The sequence below is a fragment of the Asterias rubens genome, chromosome 16, assembly GCF_902459465.1.
Source record: "Asterias rubens chromosome 16, eAstRub1.3, whole genome shotgun sequence".
Lineage (NCBI taxonomy): Eukaryota > Metazoa > Echinodermata > Asteroidea > Forcipulatida > Asteriidae > Asterias > Asterias rubens.
The window spans coordinates 5,359,203-5,382,699 of NC_047077.1; the positions used below are offsets into that span (position 1 = coordinate 5,359,203).

General features: G+C 37.4%; 1 protein-coding gene across 3 annotated transcripts; it reads right to left on the reverse strand.

Moving 5' to 3' along the window:
* Positions 1 to 1,267: 1,267 nt before the first annotated feature.
* LOC117300876 (ubiquitin carboxyl-terminal hydrolase 29-like) lies at positions 1,268 to 17,853 on the reverse strand. Of its 3 annotated transcripts, XR_004520230.1 has the most exons (14): positions 17,744 to 17,853; positions 17,057 to 17,218; positions 15,643 to 15,727; positions 14,632 to 14,688; positions 13,985 to 14,078; positions 13,289 to 13,437; positions 12,506 to 12,634; positions 10,556 to 10,682; positions 9,258 to 9,476; positions 7,927 to 8,058; positions 6,546 to 6,876; positions 4,404 to 4,557; positions 2,617 to 2,725; positions 1,268 to 1,748 (listed from the first exon to the last, which is right to left on the reverse strand). XR_004520230.1 is itself a non-coding variant. In XM_033784731.1 (5 exons), the coding sequence occupies exons 2-4, from the start codon at positions 9,269 to 9,271 to the stop codon at positions 6,630 to 6,632; spliced, it is 393 nt and encodes a 130-aa protein (XP_033640622.1). In that variant the 5' UTR covers positions 9,272 to 9,476; positions 10,556 to 10,897; the 3' UTR covers positions 4,497 to 4,557; positions 6,546 to 6,629. The 3 variants fall into 3 exon arrangements, 1 of the variants encoding a protein (XP_033640622.1); XR_004520231.1 differs by lacking the exon at positions 6,546 to 6,876; XM_033784731.1 differs by lacking the exons at positions 1,268 to 1,748; positions 2,617 to 2,725; positions 12,506 to 12,634; ... (4 more) ...; positions 17,057 to 17,218; positions 17,744 to 17,853 and having other exon boundaries at positions 4,497 to 4,557; positions 10,556 to 10,897.
* Between the last annotated feature and the right edge of the window lie 5,644 nt (positions 17,854 to 23,497).

A 23,497-nucleotide genomic window follows, 5' to 3' on the forward strand; every position in this document is an offset into this window, starting at 1 on the left:
TTGGTCTGTGTACATTCAGAAGCAGATGAGGATTGTGGTTAACAAAAAAAGATGCCTGTCTTACAAAGTTATCCCTTTGGTCCATTAGTGTGGAATTGCCCACATGTATGATATGAATATGGGCCCAGTTAAATAAAGCATAAAAGCAAAACAACTTGCTCAGCACAGAAAAGTATTGCTTAACAGAAACAGGTTTCCACCCAAAATAACATAGCAAATAAGTTTGTCAAGAAGTGTTTTCTGCATGCCTAACAGCTTTATGAAATAGGGCCTTGGTTGGAAACATGTTTTGGAAGTAGTGTATAATTATCAACACTAAAAGGTGCCTCAAATCTGTGTGGTTTTCCTTATACTTTGTGTTTTGTGGAGTCAACAATTCTTTTTACTTTGTGAACTAAAATAGTCCGCCATTTTTAGGAGTCCATAATTTGCTTCAACAAAATGACAGACTATGTTACTTAAAGAGAGTATAAAAAGAAAACCAAACAATTTCCAGGTACATGTTTATCTGTGTGGATCATTTATTTATTTATTTATTTTAAAACATATTTTCAACCATATCCATTTCACAGCAAGCACTTTCTAAAGCCCAAAACAGTAACACCCAACTCGAAAGCGACGTGTCCCCTTTAGGCATGTGGGATAATTCAACAATAAAAAGTCGTACTCGGTACTTTTTATCAAACCTTGTTGAAAATTCATCACATCTCAAATTTCAACAATTTCAATCACATAGTCATCAAAACCTTCTTCAAGAGACACATTGCTTTTAGATTTGTGTGTAATTATCAACACCGAAAACTGTGTGGTTTTCCTTTTACTTTGTGTTTTGTGGAGTCAAAAATTCCATAATACTTATACTGTGCACTAAAATAGTCTGCCATTTTGAGGAGTCATGAATTTGCTTCAACAAAAATGGCAGGTTGTGTTATAGTTCAGGAGGGTTACAAGAAAATACAAACGATTTCCAGGTATATTTTTGTGGAAAATTATTTTCTAATTTCAATCATATTGTCAGCAATTTCATGAAGGGCCAAAAAAGCAGCTAAATATGTCTTTTTCGAGAAAACCACGTTTTAAGTTTAGCTAGTTTTGAAACTACTAGTTGGTAGACTATTCAAAATTTAATCTCGATATTTTTTACATGTCAGGGAAGAAGTGATCTTAAAAACTGTGAGGTTTTCCAAATACTTTGTGAACTATGATGGTCTGCCATTTTGGGGAGTCAAACTACTGCTTCAACAAAATGGCAGATCATGTTAGTTCAAGACGGCCAAGGAAAACTAAACAATTTCCAGGTGTATTTGTGTGGATCATTATTTTCTAAATTTAAAACATCTTTGGATGACAGTAATTTAAGAGCGGCATATAGGGTAGAGACATGGGCCTTCAGTGATACATGTACATGTTCATCCATGACTGCACAGAGATTTCTGGCTTTCGTTGAGTGGTTTCACATCACCAACCGTGATGGAAATGACTGGAAGTGGCTGTTGTGAAAATCTTGATGTAAAATGAAGAACCAATGCCTTGCAGCATTAAGCATCATCTTGTTTGCAGTGGCTCTTTGGTGAATGTCCTTGATGCATGCATTGAGTTTCATTAGTACAGTGTTGCAGTCTGGCATAAACATGTGTCCGTGGTCGCCTCATGCTCATATTGTAATGGGGCCGCATTCCTGGAGTCACCCTCCTCATCACCTGTTCTCTTTCAATCTCTCCCAATGTAGAGAAGATGTTATCAAAGTACTGCAAGATAATAAAAAAATCAAAGAAAAACAAATAACTAGTAGAAATAATTATTGGTTACCTCACCTCTGTAGGTAATCGAGACTTTCCACCCCCTCAGCTTTATTATGGAAACATAATGAACTTACTTCTGTTTTGTGTTTTAAAAAAAAGGTATGAGTTCACTCTTTATCGTAAAACCTTGGCCAAGGCTAAGGGTGATAATCTAATACTAATAATTTACCATTCGGACAACCTCTCACTGAGCCAAATACAGTGATGGCAACCTGCTCCATCATTTGTAAATTAAGGACAAAAGGTCTGGAATCCGGAATTACACAATATCCCCCAGAAAGGGAGATTAAAGTACCCTTCATATTTTTTCATGAGGGATTCAAAGCATCGCACGGTTTAGGTGCCTGCCTAGCCTGTGCATGCAGCACAATAGATTTCCTGGTTCAAATAATATGGTCAACTGACCATAAAAAAATGGATACTCTGAGTTGTTCTGGCGTTTGTAAGTTGGCCAACATAAGCTAGTTTGAATAAGATTTTACATGCAGATTTGACATGGTTGTTCTGATGCAATTAACTTTGATCAAAGGTTTTATATAAACACCATCAAAATACCTTCCCTATAGCATCTGCACTCAGGCCTGGAATAACATGCTTGCTACGGAGACCATCGGTCTCCATTGCCCCATGTATTAGCCTTGGTGCCTTCAAAAGTTTCCCACTGAAGTGCCCTTTGCAAAATGCAAATGGCCTTGCCCTTCCAATATGAAGTTCCAGGCCTGCTCATGAGTCGGTCTACACTGCTGCCCCTTTCAATGTTCGATTTATCTTTTACATAAGGATTTGTTGTGATAATAATTCTGAGCAGTATTACCTGAGCATCCCTTGTCGCTAGGCAACATCTGAGCAGAACACAAACAACTAAAGAGGTTTTCCATCATCTCATTTTCTTATGTGCTTGTCTTGTCATTTCTCTTTTAGACCTGTAAAGAAAACAATTTTGGGTTGAAAAACAAAATTGACTAGAGTGCGACTCGAACTAACCACCTCCAGATTAACGTGTAGACATTTCTACCAACTGTGTCATATATGATCCCTGGCTACACGACAGTTTAAAACGATGTATGTACAAAATAGGGACACCGACATAGGTCTAGATAGCTCAGTTGGTATAGAGTGCTGTCACATTAAAGGAACACGTTGCCTTGGATTGGACGAGTGGGTCTATAAAAAGCGTTTGTAACCATTTGTTATAAAATGCATATTGTTGGAAAGATGTTTTAAAAGTAGAATACAATGATCCACACATATTTGCGTCGAAGTTGCATGGTTTTCCTTTTACTTTGTGAACTTACACGGTCGGCCATTTATGGGAGTCCAAAATTTGACTCCCATGAATGGCCGATGGTGTTTGTCGACGAGGTATGAAGAAAACTACAAAATTTCGAGGCAACTTTGTGTGGATCATTATATTCTACTTTTAAAACATCTTTCTGATCAATGCATTTTATAACAAACGGTTACAACACTTTTCAAAAACCAGCTCGACCGATCCAAGGCAACGTGCTCCTTTAATCCATTTATTAAAAACATTTATGTTTAAAGTACATGGGTGTCAAATAGCCTGTGTTTCGATGCAAAACATTTCAAATGAATCATGCTTTTATATGATGACCTAAAACTGTATGCAATTAGCATTCCGCAAGATCAAAAAACATTGAGAGGGGACCAGTAGCTCTATCTTGATGCATCTTTTTACAGTACGCTCTGTATAGTCTTCACCATAAGATGGATCAATCACAGGATTAACTTAAATATGCAATATAGGATATTTCAAAGTTACACTTCAAGGGGTGTGTTTTGGCGACAGTAACCAATACAAATTTTGATTATTGGCCTGTGATTAACCGTTGGCTAATTCAACCAAAAAACGACATGATGTCATAAAAATATTTGTAGTAATAACTAGTTCTTATATAGAGCACATTTCACAATAACCCTCTCAAGGCGCTTTACATTATTGCATTGGTCAATTGGCCATAACATTCTTTTAATCTGTCTCAGCTCCCTTGGGGGTATACAACCTGGGCAACCCTATGCTCTAAGGGCTTTTCATACACAGTATCAACCTCTACCCTAGCTGGTACCCACTTATAGTGTCCCGACCAGAATTTGAATACGCACTCCGATGACCTAACCACCAGAACTTAAATTTGATGATCAGGAAAATCTTTGTTGCGCCATTTTGAGAGTGTTGTACAATGAATTTCTCCATGATTGTGCAGTTAGTGAACATATTAGGTGACACTCAATCCATTAAAAACAGATTTTTAAATGCCTACCATAAAATTCATATGCAATTTTACTCCCATAATGGCAAATGCTGCAATCAGCAGCCTTAAATGACAATGATGCAGTGGGTCAAATACTCATTTTCATTACTAAAATTAGTTGAAATTTTTGGCAATCTCAAATATTAGTAAAATGTTTTTCAAGTAACAGAGCCTTATCCCAAGCCCAAGCGGGTTGCTGGCAAAAAATTAATGTCCACATAAAAACATTCTGACTTTCTAAAACAGATACTTTCTTCCTATTCAAGGTATTAAACCTGCCTTGCTAACACAAAAAATAAACTTGGAAGGGGGTGGGGGGACATCAAACCTTTTTCAATTCTTCTTCCTCAAGCCGCAACCTCTCATCTGCCTCTCGCTTTTTTCTCTCCGACTCTTTTTTACTCATCTCTAAGACTTTTTGGGTCTCGTCATCGTCTGAGTCTGTGTTACTTTCCAGGAGAATGGTTTGCCTTGGTTGTTTACTGCCACAAAAAGTGAGGAGAAAAAAAATCAATTAACAAATTGTCACATGTTTTGTTCTCAATTTATATTTGGTTTACCGTAACACCATGTGTATAATCTACTTACTGGTTACATGATTACATTAAGTTGAGAACTTGTCTTGCTATAAATTCTACTACTGCAATTGTTTGCATATTGTCAGGTAAGGGTTGAAAACAAATATATTAAACTCCATATTATACATATATAACCTATTTATCATTTACAAAGCGGCAATAAATTCACCAACAGTGACACCACAGGCCAAAAACAAAAATCGGATATAGTATAAAGGTATTAAAAGTGAAGAAAACTTAATAAGCAGTGGTATCAATGTAATGTGACGTCTAACCTTACACTCTAACTAGGCCTAATTGGGGGATAATGATGTAAAAGCTCCTATTCTAATCTAATTGATGAGCTAATACACCCAAACTATAGTATCAATAATAATACGAGACATTTATATGGCAACATTTGCGCAACTCAAAACATAAAACAATAAACAAATATACACAAAGCAATTGTTACAATAGAAAGCAAACTACGTATACGAGTCTCAAAACAACATTGATAAAGAGGCACAAGACATACCAGCCGTCGATTTCACAAAACTCTTCCTAACTTAAGACTAATCCTAGGACTTAGGACGAGTCCCAAACCTGCACTGTAGCATGCAGACCTTTACATTTATCCTAAGTTAGGACGAGTTTCGTACTAACTCGAGATAAGACGAGTCCTAACTCTTTGTGAAATCAACCCCAGGCATGTTAGTATTAACTATCCATGACAAAAATGAGGAAAAGAGAAAACCAGGCAAGAAAAACAGAAGAAAAGATAATATTCCTGTACTTTTGTACACAGAAAGTGAAATATAAAGGAGGAAAATCAAAACCCAAAAAGAGGAAGTCATCTGAAAGGACAAAACTTAAACATATAAGAAGTCTGCAATGGGTTTTGAATTATAAAAATCATCTGGAAGATAACAATGAATGAAAAAAGGCATACATGTTTCAATATGAGGGTGACAGATAAAAACACACAAAACTTAGAAGTCTGCAATGGGTTTTGAATTTTAACAAAATAACCTGGAAGAAAACAATGAATGAAAAAAGCATATTTCAATATGAGGGTGACAGATAAAAGCATCCATTTAAATAGTATTGAGGGAAAAATATGTTTATAAATTTACAAACCAAAATAAGAAACATTTCATAAACAAGAAATCAAATGACATGTGACAGGCATTTTACATAAATTAATGCCTTATCAACGTTCAACAATATTCAAACAAAAGTATACAATATGAACAACGATCAATTAAAACCACAATTTTAAGTCTTGTAATGTACATGTATAATATCAAATAATAAACCACAAGGGAAACCGATCAGGTAAATTTTTTTAATGATTCCGGGAGCAGGATTTGAACCAACGAACTCCAAATTAACGTGCCAGCACTCAAGGCCTTATACTTCACGAAAGGTAACGAGGGCGATTGCCCCTCTGGTCATTGCCTTTGAAATGCTCCAGTAATTTACAATTTCCACATAAGGTGCACCATTACCAAGGGAAAAATGCCTTGGTGCCGGTGCCCTTTCACAAACAAAGCATACAGGCCTGCTAACCCTGTGTTGGCGGGCTCTCCATTTTGTCAATATCTTAGTTCAGGGTGCCATGTATTATTGTTTCTACTATATTACCTTCCAGTATGCACTAATAATCCAATCAAACCAGAGTGTGATATCAGGCGATAACCCAATCACAGTTTTCATATTGCACTCTGAGTATTGTGAGTGTCAATGTATCACGCTTCGCATACGGTCAGTGCAAAAGTTACATTCTGAACTTTGCATGGCAACACCAAAAACAAAAACCCAACCTAACCTCATTGACTTGATTAGGCTGGTAGATAAATAGTTATTGAGTGACATGAAATCACATCGATGATGAGAAAATATTTAAGTACCTGTTGTCGTCATGGTTCAGCCTCTTCCTTGAGGGTGCAAAACTGAAGCGCGAGGGCTTAAACGACTCGCTCCTTGCAGACCAATTAGATTCCCTCGTCGACGGGGCTGTGAGGGACAACCTTTGAGTTCTCTCGGCATTGAGTTGTTGTGGCCTTGGAGATGACGTCCCGTTGACTAATGACTTTGGGAGAGAGGTTGGACTCTGGGTTTCCTTGGTGCAGTGGTAGTGGACGGACAAGTACCTGGGTATGAGGATGCGGCGACGGAGCTTGGAGTACTGGAAGGCGCCAGACGTCAAATTTGTAGCGCTTAAGATGAATGATAATTACCCTGAAAGAACAAGATAAATTGCCCCACTATCAAGTCCAGAAAACTCATTTGGTTTGACAGGTCGGACAGAGGTGATGAATGATCAAATAATCAAACAAGGACAGGAGAATACATGTTGGGAAAATGTTTTCTGTAAGCTGATTGGTTTGCTCTGCGATTTATTGGAAAACAATCAGTCACCACTTATAATTTATAACGGTTGCAGAAATTAAGAATGACTCGAGACATAGTTCTTGCGATCTTCAGTGTCCGCTTGTAAGGTTGCGGTTTTTGGAAAGGCGAGAATGAAAGACATAACATGTCTGATTGAAAACCATTGGACCAATTTGCATTCGAAAGCTTTGTAAGTGACAATGATGAATTCAAACAGGTTTACGAAGACAAATTTATCAATTCTTTAGAAAAAAAAGTGAAAATGAAAGACAGCACTACCTTTGATTGAGCACCATTGGACCAATTTGCCATCAAAAGCTTTGCAATTGATGATAAATTGAAAAAGGTTTTCTGAAGACAACTCTTATACCAATTTATCATTACTATTGACAACATGAAATTCTCAGCAAGGAGGAAAATGAAGGTAAAAAAAACAGGGTTTGCTGTTCTGTTACTTCGATTACCTAGGATTATACTAGGATAATTGCACAGTGGTAACAGTTGGTGAAAACAAAACAATACACAGATGGACATCAGGGCATGAAAAAACATGCACAAACACCCATGAACAAAGGTATTTAAAAAGGCAAGACATATATATATATAAATCCTCAATCTAGGTACAAAATAGGGCTACTATAACCCAATATAAAAACAATATTTTGTAAATGACAAAAATAAATAATTCTTCAATATTATCAATCTTTAAAGACACTGGCACTCATATTGGGTTTTGTCCATTAAATGCTGATTTATAGGCAAAATTATAAAGAAATATACATTATAAGTCACATGTAAAAGTTCAGCTGAATGCACTGCCTAGTTGCTAAGGAAACAGCAACAAACAGCTTCCAATCAGCATCACAAAAAACACATCCCAACAAAAACTTCTATTACCTTGGTAGCTTAGTGAACTTATGCGTGACTATAGCCTGCTTGCAGTTACATTCTCCGCGGGCATACTCTATACCCTCCTCTCTGAAGAACTGCTCCAGCGCCGTCTGGATCGACCCGATCGGGTTAGAACGACTGAAACATGGACAAATTATAACAATCGTTAATAGGAGTCCCTAATCACCGGTTCTTTTCGGAACCAACACTAGTCACATAGAGATATTCACATGTTGTCACCGCAAACCTCTCTAAGTTAGGCCGTGTTCGAATTGGCGACTTCGGCTACAGCTACGGCCATTCTTCAACACTGACAGACGCGCTGATCTAGCCGTAGCTGTAGCCAAAGTCGCCAATTTGGACACGGCATTATACCTCAACCTGGATCGACCCGATAGGGTTAGAAATACTGAAATATGGAAAAGTTTAAAACAATTGATAGAAATATTGAATTGTGACAATTAACATTTTAAAATTGAAAAAGTATGGCAATGAATTTACTTTTATAGAGAAGGAAACTTCTCCAAAAATCACATTATTTTTGTTTCCTTTTGGTTTTATTAAAAAATACCAAACAACAAGTCCGGTAACAATTATTCAGTTTACAAAAAGTGACATCAAGAGTTTATGATGTATATTAGAATAATTTAAAGATAGAACATTAGTCATTAACAATTAAAAATTATAGAAAAAGTGATAGATAAGATATATAAATGCATTCGCACAGAATTATTGAGGTGCAGTCGAGTCTGAGTGAAGTCCAGTCTACCTTGTCATGTGGGGAAAAAAATTCTGACATTTGAGAACTTTGAGGCAGAGCCGAAAGTAATCCAAAAAGGAGAACATTCTCAATACATGTACAGATTACAATAGATATTGCCTTGGATCTCGTGCTTAAAAAGACATTCAAAATACACAATATATCTTTCAAAATTAGGAAATACATTATGACATTAACAAGATCTCCTGTACTGTTTTTAACACTCCAGCACACAATTATAAAAATACAATGCACAATACAGGACAAAATAAAACAGTCACTTAAAGACTAAAGGAAACAAATGTCAGCACAACACCCGCACTAGAAGCAGCCCAACAAATCACATCGTCTCAGGAATAAAATAAAGGTTTATATACAAGATACGAGAGTATCTTATATACAAGAGTTCTAGAATAATATCATAGCATAATATCAGAACCCTCCCAACTGAATGTTATGTGGCCACAAAACGGGGAGGAATACAAAACGGAAAAAATATTTTAGAACATTGTTGAGCCAGAGCCGAAAGTAAAAAAAAAAAAAAGTATTCTCAAGAGAGAAAAAATAATTGCCAAACCTCCTTCTGGGCATGTCCAGCAAGAGATCGTAGAGGGCATGACTTCAAATTCAAAGTTCTTGACAATCGGGCAGTCGTGCGGATAGCGAGACCTCAGTTTCATTTATCATCATCCGTCCCTGGGGTCTCGTCCAAGGGGGAGTTTAGCGCCCTCTTGTTGGCCCTTTCGGTGTCGTCTTTGAGTTGATCCAGGCACTGACAGAGGAACTCTTGCGCATCCTAGAAATGCAGAGGTTTAAAGACAATGAACACTATTGGTAACTGTCAAAGACCAGTCTTCTCACTCTCAACATATGGATAAAATAACAAACCTGTGAAAATTTGAGCTTGATTGGTCGTCGGAGTTGCGAGATAACTATGAAAGAACAAAACACCCCTGCCATACGTAGTTGTGTGCTTTCAGATGCTTGATTTCAAGAACTCAAATTCTAAACTTGAGGTCTCGAAATCAAATTCGTGGAAAATTACTTCTTTCTCGAAAACTACGTCACTTCAAAGGGAGCCGTTCCTCACAATGTTTTATACTATCAACCTCTCCCCATTACTCTTTAGCAAGTGAGGTTATACGCTGATAATTATTTGGAGTAATTACCAATAGAGTCCACTGCCTTTAAGAGTTAGTTGGATTACTTTGTTGTAGTGCATTTCCTTTTGACAATATTCTATTGTCACGCAGAAGTTTTGAGGCAGTTAAGTATGGCACCACTGCTCATTTAACAACAATATGGCAAGATGCATTTCGCAAATACCACTGCGCAAGCGCAGACTGTTGAATGAGGTGCATTGTGGGATAGATATGGATAAAATTTGATCACCAGCTAGACCACTATGCACCTAATTCCAAGCTTTACGCACGCACCCCAGTATTTGCGAAAAGGTGTTTTACTCTGATATTCGTATCGACACTCCGGCAACCAAATGTACTCTGAGATATTAACAACACTCTAGCAAGAAACAATGTAATACTCAGCAATATTAATGGCTCTTTAATATTAGCCTTTCATAAGCAACCTTTACAAAAAAAACAATACAAGTGGGAGTGGAATTCATATACCTTATTAATAAAAAATGGACAAGGTTGGACTATATCTGCTCTTCAATAACCTTGCCGGCTAATCTGGATTATACAAAGTAGGTGGAACCTGATAGAGCTTGATTGATTGATTGATTGATTGATTGATTGATTGATTGAATGATTGGCTGATTGATTGATTGATTGATTGATTGTACAATAACCCAGGTCAGCTTGATTTTCTCTGAAGCAGCACCATTAACATAATGCAGATTTGATAACTTACGTGTTGCATAAATCCAGAGAATCGAGCTGCCGTTGTGGAGATAGCTTGCTTCACTTTACGTAGATACACCCCAATGCTCTCCGATGAGTGATTGCTCTGCTTGGCGCATAGCAATTGAGCTAAGGCCCTGTAACAGTAATCGATATATCAATACTTATGAGCAAGATCACAACACCTAAAACAAAAGAATTTTGACAGGGAGATTCATAACAGTCACAAAACTTTTCACAAAACTGTCCGTGTTAACTGCTTTGCAGAGCAAACAGGGGTTGCCCTCAACTTTTTTTTCAACTGGCCAGCAGGACCAGTTGGCTTGATTTTTCACTGGTCCGCCAGGTTTTTGACTGGTCCGTCAATTTTTTATGTTATTTTTTAAAACTAATAGTATACTGTTGTATACCAACTGCTCGATTTCCGATCGTCGCTATTTCAAAATTCAACATGAATTGCAACGTAAACTTAACTGCACTGGAAGCCATACTTTATTTATGTGTACCAAGTTATTGTTTTCGTAAGAGGGCTCATTAATGTTAGAGTATTTTTTCTTTAAAAATGTAATAACAATGTTATTAAAATTAATTTAAAAACAGGTCAAATTATTTGTCAGAGCAAAATTTAAAATGTCTTTATTTAAGTAGTTTTAAAATTAATTTAAAAACAGGTCAAATTATTTGTCAGAGCAAAATTTAAAATGTCTTTATTTAAGTAGTTTTTTTTTAGTCCACGGTTTATTGTAAGCACTCGACATAAAAGTAAGAAGAACTTTTTTATGAAGAAAAAAAATAGTGTTTTTACTATTAAAAAAACACCCAAAAACACTTTAAAACCGACTGTTAAAATATCATTAACTTTTTATGTACTGCCTTCAAATCTACTGTGAGGGAGGGTTACGTGCGATCGCTCAAGTTATTTTATCATGTATAAACATTGCCTATTATTGTAGTTTTAATAAGTATTCATAAACATAATACATCGTACCGAAGTTCCCAAAATCTTCCCACTTTCGTCCAGAAAAACCCCCAACAAAAAGTAGACATCAAAAAAGTTGCAACATCCATGAAGAAGCATACTAGTTAGACAGTATTTTTTTTCAATTATGTGTATGGAATGGTCGGTGCCGGCGTCTGTTTTGTGAACAAAATGTTCGTTTAAAAAACATTTTTAAAAGCAGCAAAAACAGCTGCGCCTTTGTTTAACACATGATTGCATTCTAGAACCCAGGTCTGTCTTGAAATCAACCCGCAAAAAAACCCAAACAACCGCGCATTATATGTGACCAAAAAAAAACAATGGATTGGAACAATAAACAAGATCGCCCAACAAAATTACCCAAAATCAGGACGGAAGAACTTTACTAAACACAATTAAATACTCCTTTTTGCTCATCCAGAGTATCCTAACTTGGTAATTTTTGTTGAATGAAGCCTCACCGTTTCGCTCGTTTTTCGTAAACACGCTAGACTCTTATTCCCACACGCAAATCTGCTCGGCAGAAAGTGTAAGAAATACTGAACGCTAGAGGGCGTTTCAGGATATTCGATAGCGTTTGAACCCTTGCAAGCGCGTCACATGCAGCAACTGATGCCATGCTCACCATGTTGGTGGTCAATAGGTTTACGTGTAAACGTCGCGTCGCCTAAAATGCGCACTTCACTGAATAACACACGTTTACATTGACCACCAAAATGGTGCATCCAAGATTATTCTGATGATGGCGTTAGGTGAATTGGGTTAAAACTCATGTACACTACATAACAAGAGTGGACCTGATAACAAAAGTCCACATAATGTAGGGGATTGAAACACTGTGTGAACTTGCACACGTTCACACAGTGTTATTTGAAAGTGTTGAAGAATATGATGCCCCAACCCACCCACCCCAGTTATGCCAGTGTTTACGCCACATCTTCTCTGACAAGTCTCAATCGTGAGGGGCCCAAAATGTCTTACCAGTAGAGACTTGATTTCTGCATGAGTGGAATGATGTCTTGATTCTGCATGTCTGCAGTGAAGCATTCCAGACAGAATAGCGACTGGAGAATGGCGTTCATGTAACACGTATTACCAAGATTTGAGAATCTGGCGGAAAAAGTGCACAAATCAGACAAATCGTCACCAACATTACAAACGGACACACACAAATACAAGTAAAAAGTAGCAATCCGGGAAAACAGCAATGAACATTTTTAAAATCAAGCTCTGTAAAAAAAGTTATGGGTATTTTCAACTAGCTTTCTAACAATGGTTTCTTGATGCTTTGAACTTTATACATGCGTCGAAGATTGCAAAAAGGCATTTTCCGTTTTCACACACTGACACCAGATAATACAACAAATAAGCAAAAAATAAAAAGCACATTGAGACATTTGAGATAAAAACTAATTAATGTTATTATTGTTATAGATGGTAATGTTACATTGGTGCTAAAGAATATTAATGCAGTACCCGTATTGGCAGTTCGAATCCTATGTTAACATCTATTATATCGTTGTGGTACCCGCTGCCAATAGGATTCAAACTGCCTCTAGCTACTGGCAGTCACGGTAGTCTTATTGGTAAGACACTGCTCTAAAATTGCAAGGGTTGTGGGTTCGAATCCCACCCGAGTAACATGCTGGTGATATTTTTCCACAGCAATCGGGAAAGTACTGAGTATACAGTGCTAACACACATCGGTGAAAGGGTAAAAAAGTAATAATAATACTTTTTTTTTTAAGTGTGTGAATGACCTACCCTTGTAGACTGATCTGAGACGTCTTGACTGCTGTGGGGATGCTCTTCTGCTTCCAGCCGGATAGCTTGTGATCGGGTACAACCTCTTTGAGTTAAAGACGCTCAGGAATCCAGGGGTACGCTTTACCGTGACGTTAGAATTGGTTTGCCTGAGGGGACAAACAACATTAAGAATATGGGACTTGAGGCATTGCACGGTGGGGTATCAATAACCTAGGTATCGATGTTAGCGATAACAACATGCGTATCTACTTGCTAGGTAGATTTCCTACCTTCTGCCTAGGTTGTATTTAAGAAGCAGGACAGTTCTTTCCAGAACTGAGAAGTCTCCCCAATAGACCCTTTCCATGAAATATGTAAGTTGCACATAGCGCGTGCGCACTAACGTTTTGGTTGGCAAAATGAGGGAGCATCGCGCTGTTTTGTAAACAGCTAATGGGTGCGTGACGCAGACGCGATTGCGCGTCTGCAACCAACAGGGTCTGTACGCATGCATGAATGTAATTAGCATATTTCATGGGTAGGGTCCATTCAGAGAATCTAATCTGAGGTAGTAGAGAAGTCTCCCAAATAAAAAAAAAAGTTGTTGTGCTCTAAAGAAATCAACATCAGGTTGTGAGGACAAATAGAACTAATGCCATATAAAAAATAACATGTTTTTTTAAGGCCCCACTTTAAAAAACCCAACAAACTCACCTTGATTTTAGCAATGCATCCGTGGCAGAGTAACCAGCAATCTGGCGCCCTCTACTGTAGAAAGCTGATGCATTGGAAACCGGCTTGGGGGCAGCTGCAAGTCAGGGTTTAAAAAAAGAATTCACTAGTATTCTCATACTTTGTATTGTTACTAAAAATGACACTTCATCTAAGCCCTAAGCGGATATAGGCACGGGAAAATTCTGCATTTTAGATGCTCTGTGGTGCAATCTTTGGTAAATTTTGAGGGGGGACATTTGATATAGTGTCCCCCACCCTTCTAAAAAGTTGTGTCATCCTTAGCCCCCAGGATTAATGCCCATGGCGAGACACAGGGTTGGTCTTACACAGTGCAATACTTGGGCTTCATGATTAAGGTGGTCAAAAAGATGGGGGGGACATTTGATATTGTGCCCCCCTCCCCTTGTCACCCCCCCACCTATTTGATGCCCACCACCATTAGTAGGATTTGAAACTTTGTATGGTGGAATTATAACTACAGTATAAGAACATTTTGCGATAACACCATGTGAATCTCTTTATGAGTAGTGTTGGTTCGGAAAAGAACTATTGGTTAAAGACTCATGTTTCTGTTAATATACGCTGATCATCTACAGGAGAAAAAACATAAGAAAGACTGTACTTACTGTTTGTCTAGACGCTACTGCTCGTCGAAAGTACTTCAGTAGGGTTCTCTACGCAACCTAAAATAAACGACAAATATCGGACAAATTTACATCAGCTGTGTAGTTGCACGTTTTGTGTGCATTTGATCACTAGGCATAGTTAATTTTTTACAGTATTACATTTGAGAACCACCAGTTCCTTAAAAGCTCAGATATGCCTAGTTCATTTTGATGGGTCATAATAAATAATTTGCAAAAAATAATTAACTATTTGTCTTTTTAACGACAAATAAAGCATCAAAGTCTTTTGGGAAAAAAAATTACACACATAGTTCACAAGCACCTACATGTGAGGTGAAACTAAACATGGATTGGAAATCACTAACAAGGCAATTACTTTTTTAGAAACCTCTTTCATCAGTGAAAAGGGTACAACAGAATTTAGGCATTGCATGGTGAGGTATCAATATATATTTGGTTTGCGGTAACACCATGTGTGTTTCTACTTGCCAGGTAGAGTTTGTTCTTAGAGAACTGTCTTTCTTTATTCTACTACCACAAAGAGTAGATTATCAGATTTTTGAGAGACTTGTTCTGAAAAGAACTGTCCTGCTTTGTAACTATACCCGGGCGGAAGGTATAGAAAATTGGCTGGGACAACTACTTTAGCTTTATAGGATCATAATTAACTGCACTACCGCGGAGTCAATCTCTTGACGACGACTAGAGCAAGCTAGTCAAAACGTTGAGACCAATTCAAGAACTGGCTTGTGATTTGGTTCCCTATTGGGCAATCCCTATAGGCTTCTGCTTGCTTTTTGTTGATATGTCTCTAATTATTTTACTAATAATGTAAAAATTACACATTTCTACTTATTGTTGCTGTGTGTTTTGAAGTTTTTAAAGCCTAAGTGAATAAATAAATAAACAAATAAATATATTACTTGATGGATTGGAATTGGACCAAAATTAAGTACAGTTTCAAGAAAAAGGACAAAGCTTTATGGAAAGATTTCTCCAAACTGTAATAACCTGGTTGTCTCTTCGTCTTTTATCCATATGCTTCAAGTCCTCTGCATTCTTCTCACTCAGCCTCTTCCTTGATTCAACCTCTTCCCTGCGAACAGTCAATCAAACCAAACAAAGCTCGGTAAATAACACCAAACTCACAAATCTCAACTCATGTTAATCCGGCATGGGTAGGCCTATCGTCTTCTTGATACTCCAAGAGTTTATGAAGACGCACCAAAAATTCAATCCATACTCAGTGATACCGCCTCTTGAAATACATAATTCTAAAAACTCCCCCTTTCTGGAGCTCCAGCCCTGGCCCCACGCGTCGACCTGGTATTCTTTTAAAACGTAAGAGCCCATAATTTAATAACAACAAGTATGCTAGTAGTAGTACAATAATTTCGCTGCATTGGCCTGCAACCCCCCCCCCCCCCTCCCCCTGGGTTAAACAACAGAGGAACTGCAGTTGAAATGACCATATAGAGAAAGGACCAATAATACTATAATTAATACCAGTATCAGCCGCCAGACTTGAGATTTGCTGAATTGGGCCCGCCAGACACCCCCCCCCCCCCCTCCTCCTGGGTTAAACATCTGAGGAACCACCTAAAACCAAGTTGAAATGACAAATGATGACACTATTCCCAATACCAGTATCAGCCGCCTGACAAAAGTTTTGCTGCATCCATGGGCCCGCCAGACACCCCCCCCCCCCTACTTAAGTAAACATCAGAGGAACCACCTCAAACAAAGTTGAAATGACCAATGACACTATTCCCCAAACCAGTATCAGCCCCCAGACAAGGGTTTTGCTGCATTGGGCCCGCCAGACTCCTCCCCTCCCAACCCCCGGGTTAAACATCGGAGGAGCCACATAAACCAAGTTGAAATTACCAATAACACAATTCCCTATACAAAGTGGGGGAGGGGGGGGGGTGGGAGCAGAGCGTCTGCCAGGCCAAACATTTGTCTGGCGGGTGACACTTTGTTTTTGGAAAAGTGTTTTTGGTCATTTCCACTTGGTTGCAGGTGGTTCCTCCGATATTAAGTCAAAGGGGCGGAGGAGCGGGATGTCTGCAGGCCTAAGCAATTTGTCTAGCGGTTGATACATGTGGATGTAAAGGGTTTTAAACCAGAAAGGGCTTTCAACCTTTTTCAGTTGCTCAGATCTCTTGGTATTATCTCCTTTCATAAATTTTGAACAAAAGGTTGTATAAACCTAGAGTTTTCAAAGTAGCAGAGTATAGCTTTTGCTCTTTTCAGATATCCAAAAATTAAATAAAAAATGACAAGGGTCGACAGACAACTCATTTTGCTTTGATGCATCATTGTACAAACTTAACAGCCCAATAAAACTTCTGTCCAGAAATTAATCACAGAAGATGTTCAACTGCCTCACTTGCTGATGACCATTATGCAACACAACACCTACCATTGGATCTAGTTGTGGTATTGGAAGTCTGTTTTTCAGCTGAAGTGCCGGGCGGAAATTGTCAGTACTGGGCAGGCCCGCCCACCGTTGCCCACCGTGGCTACAACACTGATCATCACCAATGAAGGTAAGTATTACGGTTCCAACATCAAGAGTACTGTACTGTAAACAAAAAAGGTGAAAGCAAATGAGAAAATTGGGAAGAAGTTGTTAATTCTTCACTTACCTTCATCCATTGTTGAAATGAACGAGCTTTACCACTGATGATGTCTTTACCTCTTCCACAGAATAGAAGAAGCAGGCGTGGGTAAACAAAGCACACATCACATATCCGTAGACAACGAAACACTAGGGCATCTAGGCCTAGCTAGTGTCAATTATTAATATTATTTTTGTTTATAGCAATACAGCATGTACACAAAACAATGAGATCAACTGGATTATTATTAGGCCCAAAGAGAAGAAATACAGCACTAGTAACCTTAATAATCAACAAAGTTGATGATTGAGTACTCCGGAACTTCTGTAACTACGGTAAAACACTACCATATCGTAACTGGTAAATAACAAACTTTCCCATGCACGCAGCCGACCATCAATGATTGTTCATCACTGATCACGAGCCCCATACTTATTATACCAATATCCCATCTTTAGAGATAACAAAATAAGAAAAGTCCTACTCACTTTTATACTGCACGCACGGGCGAGAATTAGGTGGTTGATGGATGAAGAATAATCTGTGATTTTTAAGGCGATTTCGTGAAATTATTGGAGAACATTGATGAAGAACAATTGGCGATATTGAATCATAATGAAATTAGCCTGTCAATAGAGGGCGCTATCAAAGTTCAATTTGTATGACTTTTTCGAATAAATTTTTGTGCAGAAATCCAGCCTTCTATTTATTTGGTCGTTATTATACAGCATTTTTCATAATATGAGCAGTGGAATGTATTGCCTGCCAGGAAATAGACTGGAACGTAGGACTAATTTCATTATGCCTGGAAGCACAAAAACTTGCTAAGCACAGTAAAATAGCTTAAAGGCAGTGGACACTATTGGTAATTACTCAAAATAATTATTAGCATAAAACCTTACTTGGTAATGAGTAATGGGAAGAGGTTCGTAGTATAAAACATTGTGAGAAACGGCTCCCTCTGAAGTGGGTAGTTTTCGAGAAAGAAGTAATTTTCTACGAATTTGATTTCGAGACCTCAAGTTTAGAATTTGAGGTCCCGAAATCAAGCATCTGAAAGCACACAACTTTGTGTGACAAGGGTATTTTTTTCTTTCATAGTTATCTCGCAACTCCGACGACCAATCGAGCTCAAATTTTCACAGGTTTGTTATTATATGCATATGTTGAGATACAGCAAGTGGGAAGACAGGTCTTTGACAATTACCAATAGTGTCCAATGGCTTTAACTGAAACTGGCCACCCCAAAATTGAATGTAAGAAGCGTCACTGCGGTAATGCTTCTCAGATTGTGTTTATATATGAACTATTCTTCCTATTATGACAATGAAACTCTGAAAATCTAATGCCAAAAAAATGTAAGTGGTAAGAAGTACAACAGCTTTGGAATTACATTGCATCGTTTGAGAAGTACACACGTCCGAGTATGGAAAACGGGGTACCACTTTTTATTACCCCAAAATTTAGTATAAAAGCATTACTGCAGTAACGCTTCTCAGATTGTATACCTATTGTATCTTATTTTGATGAAATTCTTTACAGTTGGACCATATTGAACTCTGGAATGCCATACAACTTTATACATGCGGTGAGGAGTAGGGCCTACAGCAGTTGGATAGTAGGCCCTAAAATGCAAATTTTAGAAGAAAAAAAATTATACTTCGCTTCTTGGTACAAATGCTTGACCCCCCCCCCCCCCCCCACCCGATCATAACATGCATTACCGCGGTAATGCTTCTCAGATTATATTCCTATATGAATTATCCTTCCTATTTTGTATTCTCCCAAAAAATTAAAATGAGAAGCATTAAAGGGAAGGTACACGTTTGGTAGTTACTAAAAACAATTAACTTAAAAACTGACTTGGTAACGAGCATTGGAGAGCTGTTGTTGGTATAAAACATTGTGGGAAACGACTCCCTCTGAAGTAACGTAGTTTTTGAGAAAGGGGTAATTTCTAACTAAAATATTAAAAGACTTCTAGCTAGAAGTATTTTATTCCTATCTGAAAGCACACAAAACCGTTCAACAAGGGTGTTTTTTCTTCATCGTTTTCTCGCAACTTCGATGACCAATTGAGCCCAAATTTTCAAAGGCTTGTTATTTTATGCTTATGATGGGATACACCAAGTGAGAATACTGGGCTTTGACAATTTTTTATTTACAATGATCAGTCTATATCATACAGTTGTTTCCTGTTTCACATGACCAACGCATTTATTTTACTAAAAAGCCATACTTGTACACTGAATGTTAAACTCTATTTTTCTCTGCCTCAATAAATAGCTTTGTTTATTGGTGATCCTTTAAAAAAACAATTGTTTGTACTTAATTTCATGAAGATAATTGTAAGTTTGAATGAATAAAAACCTGGCAACATAAATTGAACCTTTTAAAACTTACTATAGAGCTTTATTAGACCCAATGGCAAAAGAAAACACTTCAAAGTAAAGTGATTGATAATTATGTTACTGAGCATTACTAGCAATGACATACGGATATTAAAAATAACATATATGCCAGGGAGCTGATACACAGTTGAGTGATGATAATTCATTAAAGTTCATAACCGGCTAAGAAAGCTTAGACGGAAGTTTTACTGAAAATTCATGAAGTTTTACTGAAAATTCATGAAATTTATGAAAATCCAGACAGTTTCGCTACTCCTATTGGTGGAGAGCGCATCACGTGGGGGTGTTTAAACGGTTGAAAATGACCAGGGCCCAATTTAATGGCTCTGCGTACTGCCAAATTTCTGAGCTAGCCTTTTAAGCGTAGAATGCCTAGAAACGTGGAGTACTCGCGCAAAAGCCAAAACTCGCCGCTAACCCATGAAATACGCTTGCCCTAAACACAGAATTCACTGCTTCCGTAAGCGCTGATTCTTTGCTTACGGTAAGCAGTGCCATGAAATTGGGCCCAGCTGGAGCTGTTTATAACCGGCTTTCTGTGCTAGCCTTTCAAGCGTAGAATGCCTAGAAACGTGCAGTAGGCACGCACAAAAGCCAAAATTCGCCGCTAACCCATGAAATACGCTTGCCGTATACACAGAATTCCCTGCTACCGCAAGCGCTGATTCTTTGCTCACGGTAAGGAGTGCCATGAAATTGGGCCCTGCTGGAGCTGTTTATAACCGGCTTTCTGAGCTAGCCTTTTAAGCGTAGAATGCCTAGAAACGTGGAGTAGGCACGCGCAAAAGCCAAAATTCGCCGCTAACCCATGAAATACGCTTGCCGTATACACAGAATTCCCTGCTTCCGTAAGCGCTGATTTTTGCTTATGGTAAGCAGAGCCATGAAATTGGGCCCAGCTGGAGCTGTTTATAACCGGCCGGCTTCCGCGTGTCAGGCCTACGTACGCCAATATACTCATGCGGAACGCGAAATTCATAGCTTTTAGTAACAGGGCGTAATCTATTTCTAAGCGCGCGCGAATATCTATTTCTAAGCGCGCTTTTTAACAAAAGGGCATTTATGAATGGGAATAAAAGAGTAGTGACTTGTTCTTAAACGTATGTTGCCGTGCGATAAAGGCCCTCGCCTTCTGCTCGGGCCTTTATCTCCTGGCAACGACCCTGCTGGTTTTAAACGGCCAATAAAGAACTCGTCGCTTTCCTTTTGTTCCCCTATCAAATGTCCATCAATTGAACAGATAAACAGTTCTTAAAATTGGTTCATGAACTGCTCTAATGAACATGTTGTGAACTGTTTAAGGCATGTTCATGGACTGATCATGAACATTCTTGAAAGTTCATCGAGTCAAATTCCATCTTACCTGATGGGGTAGATTGGTTAGATGCATAGAGCTATATATACATACGTATATACAGCTATATTGTTTGATGACAATTAGTTAACAACAGGGTGGACCACGTGAAGGTTGTCATCTCCCACCCCACAAAAGGGATCGTAATACATCTGAGTGTGTAACCATTACAACAATTGCTTCTTTGTAATGTTACCCCCCTCTAATTATTATTTATTATTATTATTATTTTATGTTATTATTATATTAAAAAACCTTGTTCATGAGTACTCTATACAACTAAGACAGTGGCATGACCTTTGTAATTATAAAACCTTTTTAATGAGTACTCTATACAGCTAAGACAATGGCATGATCTTTGTATACATACAACCTTGTTAATGAGTACTCTATACAGCTAAGACAATGTCATGACCTTTGTAATTATAAACCTTGTTAATGAGTACTCTATACAGATAAGATAATGTCATGACCTTTGTAATTATAAAACCTTGTTAATGAGTACTCTTTACAGCTAAGACAATGTCATGACCTTTGTAATTATAAAACCTTGTTAATGAGTACTCTATACAGCTAAGACAATGTCATGACCTTTGTAAATATAAAACCTTGTTAATGAGTACTCTATACAGCTAAGACAATGTCATGACCTTTGTAATAATAAAACCTTGTTAATTAGTACTCTATACAGCTAAGACAATGTCATGACCTTTGTTATTATAAAACCTTGTTAATGAGTACTCTATACAGCTAAGACAATGTCATGACCTTTGTAATTATAAAACCTTGTTAATGAGTACTCTATACAGTTAAGATAATGTCATGACCTTTGTAATTATAAAACCTTGTTAATGAGTACTCTATACAGCTAAGACAATGTCATGACCTTCGTAATTATAAAACCTTTCAATGAGTACTCTATACAGCTAAGCCAATGTCATGACCTTTGTAATTATAAAACCTTGTTAATGAGTACTCTATACAGCTAAGACAATGTCATGACCTTTGTAATTATAAAACCTTGTTAATGAGTACTCTATACAGCTAAGACAATGTCATGACCTTTGTAATTATAAAACCTTGTTAATGAGTACTCTTTACAGCTAAGACAATGTCATGACCTTTGTAATGATAAAACCTTGTTAATGAGTACTCTTTACAGCTAAGACAATGTCATGACCTTTGTTATTATAAAACCTTGTTAATGAGTACTCTTTACAGCTAAGACAATGTCATGGCCTTGTATTTATAAAACCTTGTTAATGAGTACTCTATACAGCTAAGACAATGTCATGACCTTTGTAATTATAAAACCTTGTTAATGAGTACTCTATACAGCTAAGACAATGTCATGACCTTTGTAATTATAAAACCTTGTTAATGAGTACTCTATACAGCTAAGACAATGTCATGACCTTTGTAATAATAAAACCTTGTTAATGAGTACTCTATACAGCTAAGACAATGTCATGACCTTTGTTATTATAAAACCTTGTTAATGAGTACTCTATACAGCTAAGACAATGTCATGACCTTTGTAATGATAAAACCTTGTTAATGAGTACTCTTTACAGCTAAGACAATGTCATTACCTTTGTAATAACAAAACCTTGTTAATGAGTACTCTATACAGCTAAGACAATGTCATGACCTTTGTAATTATAAAACCTTGTTAATTAGTACTCTATACAGCTAAGACAATGTCATGACCTTTATAATTATAATTATATTAACCTATTAATGAGTACTCTATACAGCTAAGACAATGTCAAGACCTTTGTAATTAAATCACCTCGTTAATGAGTACTCTATGACATTGTCATGACCTTTATAATTGAAATAACCTCGTTAATGAGTACTCTATGACATTGTCATGACCTTTGTAATTACATCACCTCGTTAATGAGTACTCTATGACATTGTCATGACCTTTGTAATTAAATCACCTCGTTAATGAGGACTCTATGACATTGTCATGACCTTTGTAATTAAATAACCTCGGTAATGAGTACTCTTAAACAACCTCCATATTCACACAACACAATGTCATGACCTTTCACTTTAAAAGCTTTAAGAGTTACCAACAAAACAACATGGTGGCCACCATGTAAGCTACCCCAGAACAAATACCATGTAAACAATTAGACTAATAAATAATTGAAAGACAAATTAAGTAGTAACAATACAAAACTTAATGTCTAATAAACGCTTAAACACACTCCTTAAACATATTGTTCTCTTTTTATTTGTTATGAATTTACTACAAATAAACTTATGTTGTTTCGTATTTTGTAATGAGCAAACTGCATTACAAATTAACTTAACTTGTTTCACGGTTGTAATGCGGTACTTCATTACGCACATGAAACGTTTACATACTTGCAATAAGGTACTTCATTGCAACATGTTATAATTACATGATTGTAATGAAGTACCTCATTACAAACATGCAGTTTTTGTATGTGAATACATGAACT

What these genes read in the sequence shown, in the direction of transcription:
- LOC117300876 (XM_033784731.1), bottom strand. An exon ending in AAGTTCACTAAGCTACCAAG is followed by an intron (nt 6,877 to 7,926) that starts GTAATAGAAGTT and finishes TTGTTCTTTCAG; the next exon opens with GGTAATTATCATTCATCTTA.